This window comes from Eimeria mitis, genomic scaffold (genome assembly GCF_000499745.2).
Source record: "Eimeria mitis Houghton genomic scaffold, Emh_scaff117, whole genome shotgun sequence".
Classification (NCBI taxonomy): domain Eukaryota; phylum Apicomplexa; class Conoidasida; order Eucoccidiorida; family Eimeriidae; genus Eimeria; species Eimeria mitis.
This window is the reverse complement of record NW_013567995.1, coordinates 13,706-14,213: the sequence shown is the minus strand read 5'-3', so window position 1 is coordinate 14,213 and position 508 is coordinate 13,706. Positions and strand designations below refer to the sequence as shown.

The 508-nt window shown below is 56.5% G+C and overlaps 1 protein-coding gene across 1 annotated transcript in view; it reads right to left on the bottom strand.

Annotated features, from left to right (window-relative positions):
- EMH_0085680 (uncharacterized protein) overlaps positions 1–508 on the bottom strand; it is a gene marked incomplete at both ends in the record, with an annotated part of 2,795 nt that overhangs the window by 250 nt on the left and 2,037 nt on the right. Inside the window, one exon of the mRNA XM_013494468.1 lies at positions 3–219. Coding sequence (XP_013349922.1) covers positions 3–219 — 217 coding nt within the window. The remainder of the gene's footprint in view (positions 1–2; positions 220–508) is intronic.

Below are 508 nucleotides of genomic sequence, written 5' to 3'. Positions count from 1 at the left end.
ATAGATATCACAGATATCACCACTGGACAAGTCAGACACAAACTACACAACAACTCCTGTTGCTGCTGCTGCTGCTGTTGGTGTTGCTGCTGTTGCTGCTGCTGCTGCTGTTGCTGCTGTTGATGTTGCTGCTGTTGCTGCTGCTGTTGCTGCTGTTTCTGCTGTTTCTGCTGTTGCTGCTGTTGCTGCTGTTGCTGCTCATTGCACGAGGCGGTCTTTCTGCGGCAGCAGGACCTTCGTATTCATGTGCTACTAGCTGCTGCACGTGCTTCTGCTGCTGTTCCTGCTGCTGCTGCTGCTGCTGCTGCTGCTGCTGCTGCTGCTGCTGCTGCTGCTGCTGCTGCCGCAGGTAGCAGCAGGGCTTCAGTGGCGGTGTAAGGTTCGTCTGCGGGTCCCCGAGGGTTTTGCTGGGGGGGCCATCTCCGCCTTTCTTGCTGTCTCCACGCAGCACCACAAAACCCTAGTACCAATAGCAGCAGCAACTGCTGCTGCAGCAGCAACTGCTGCA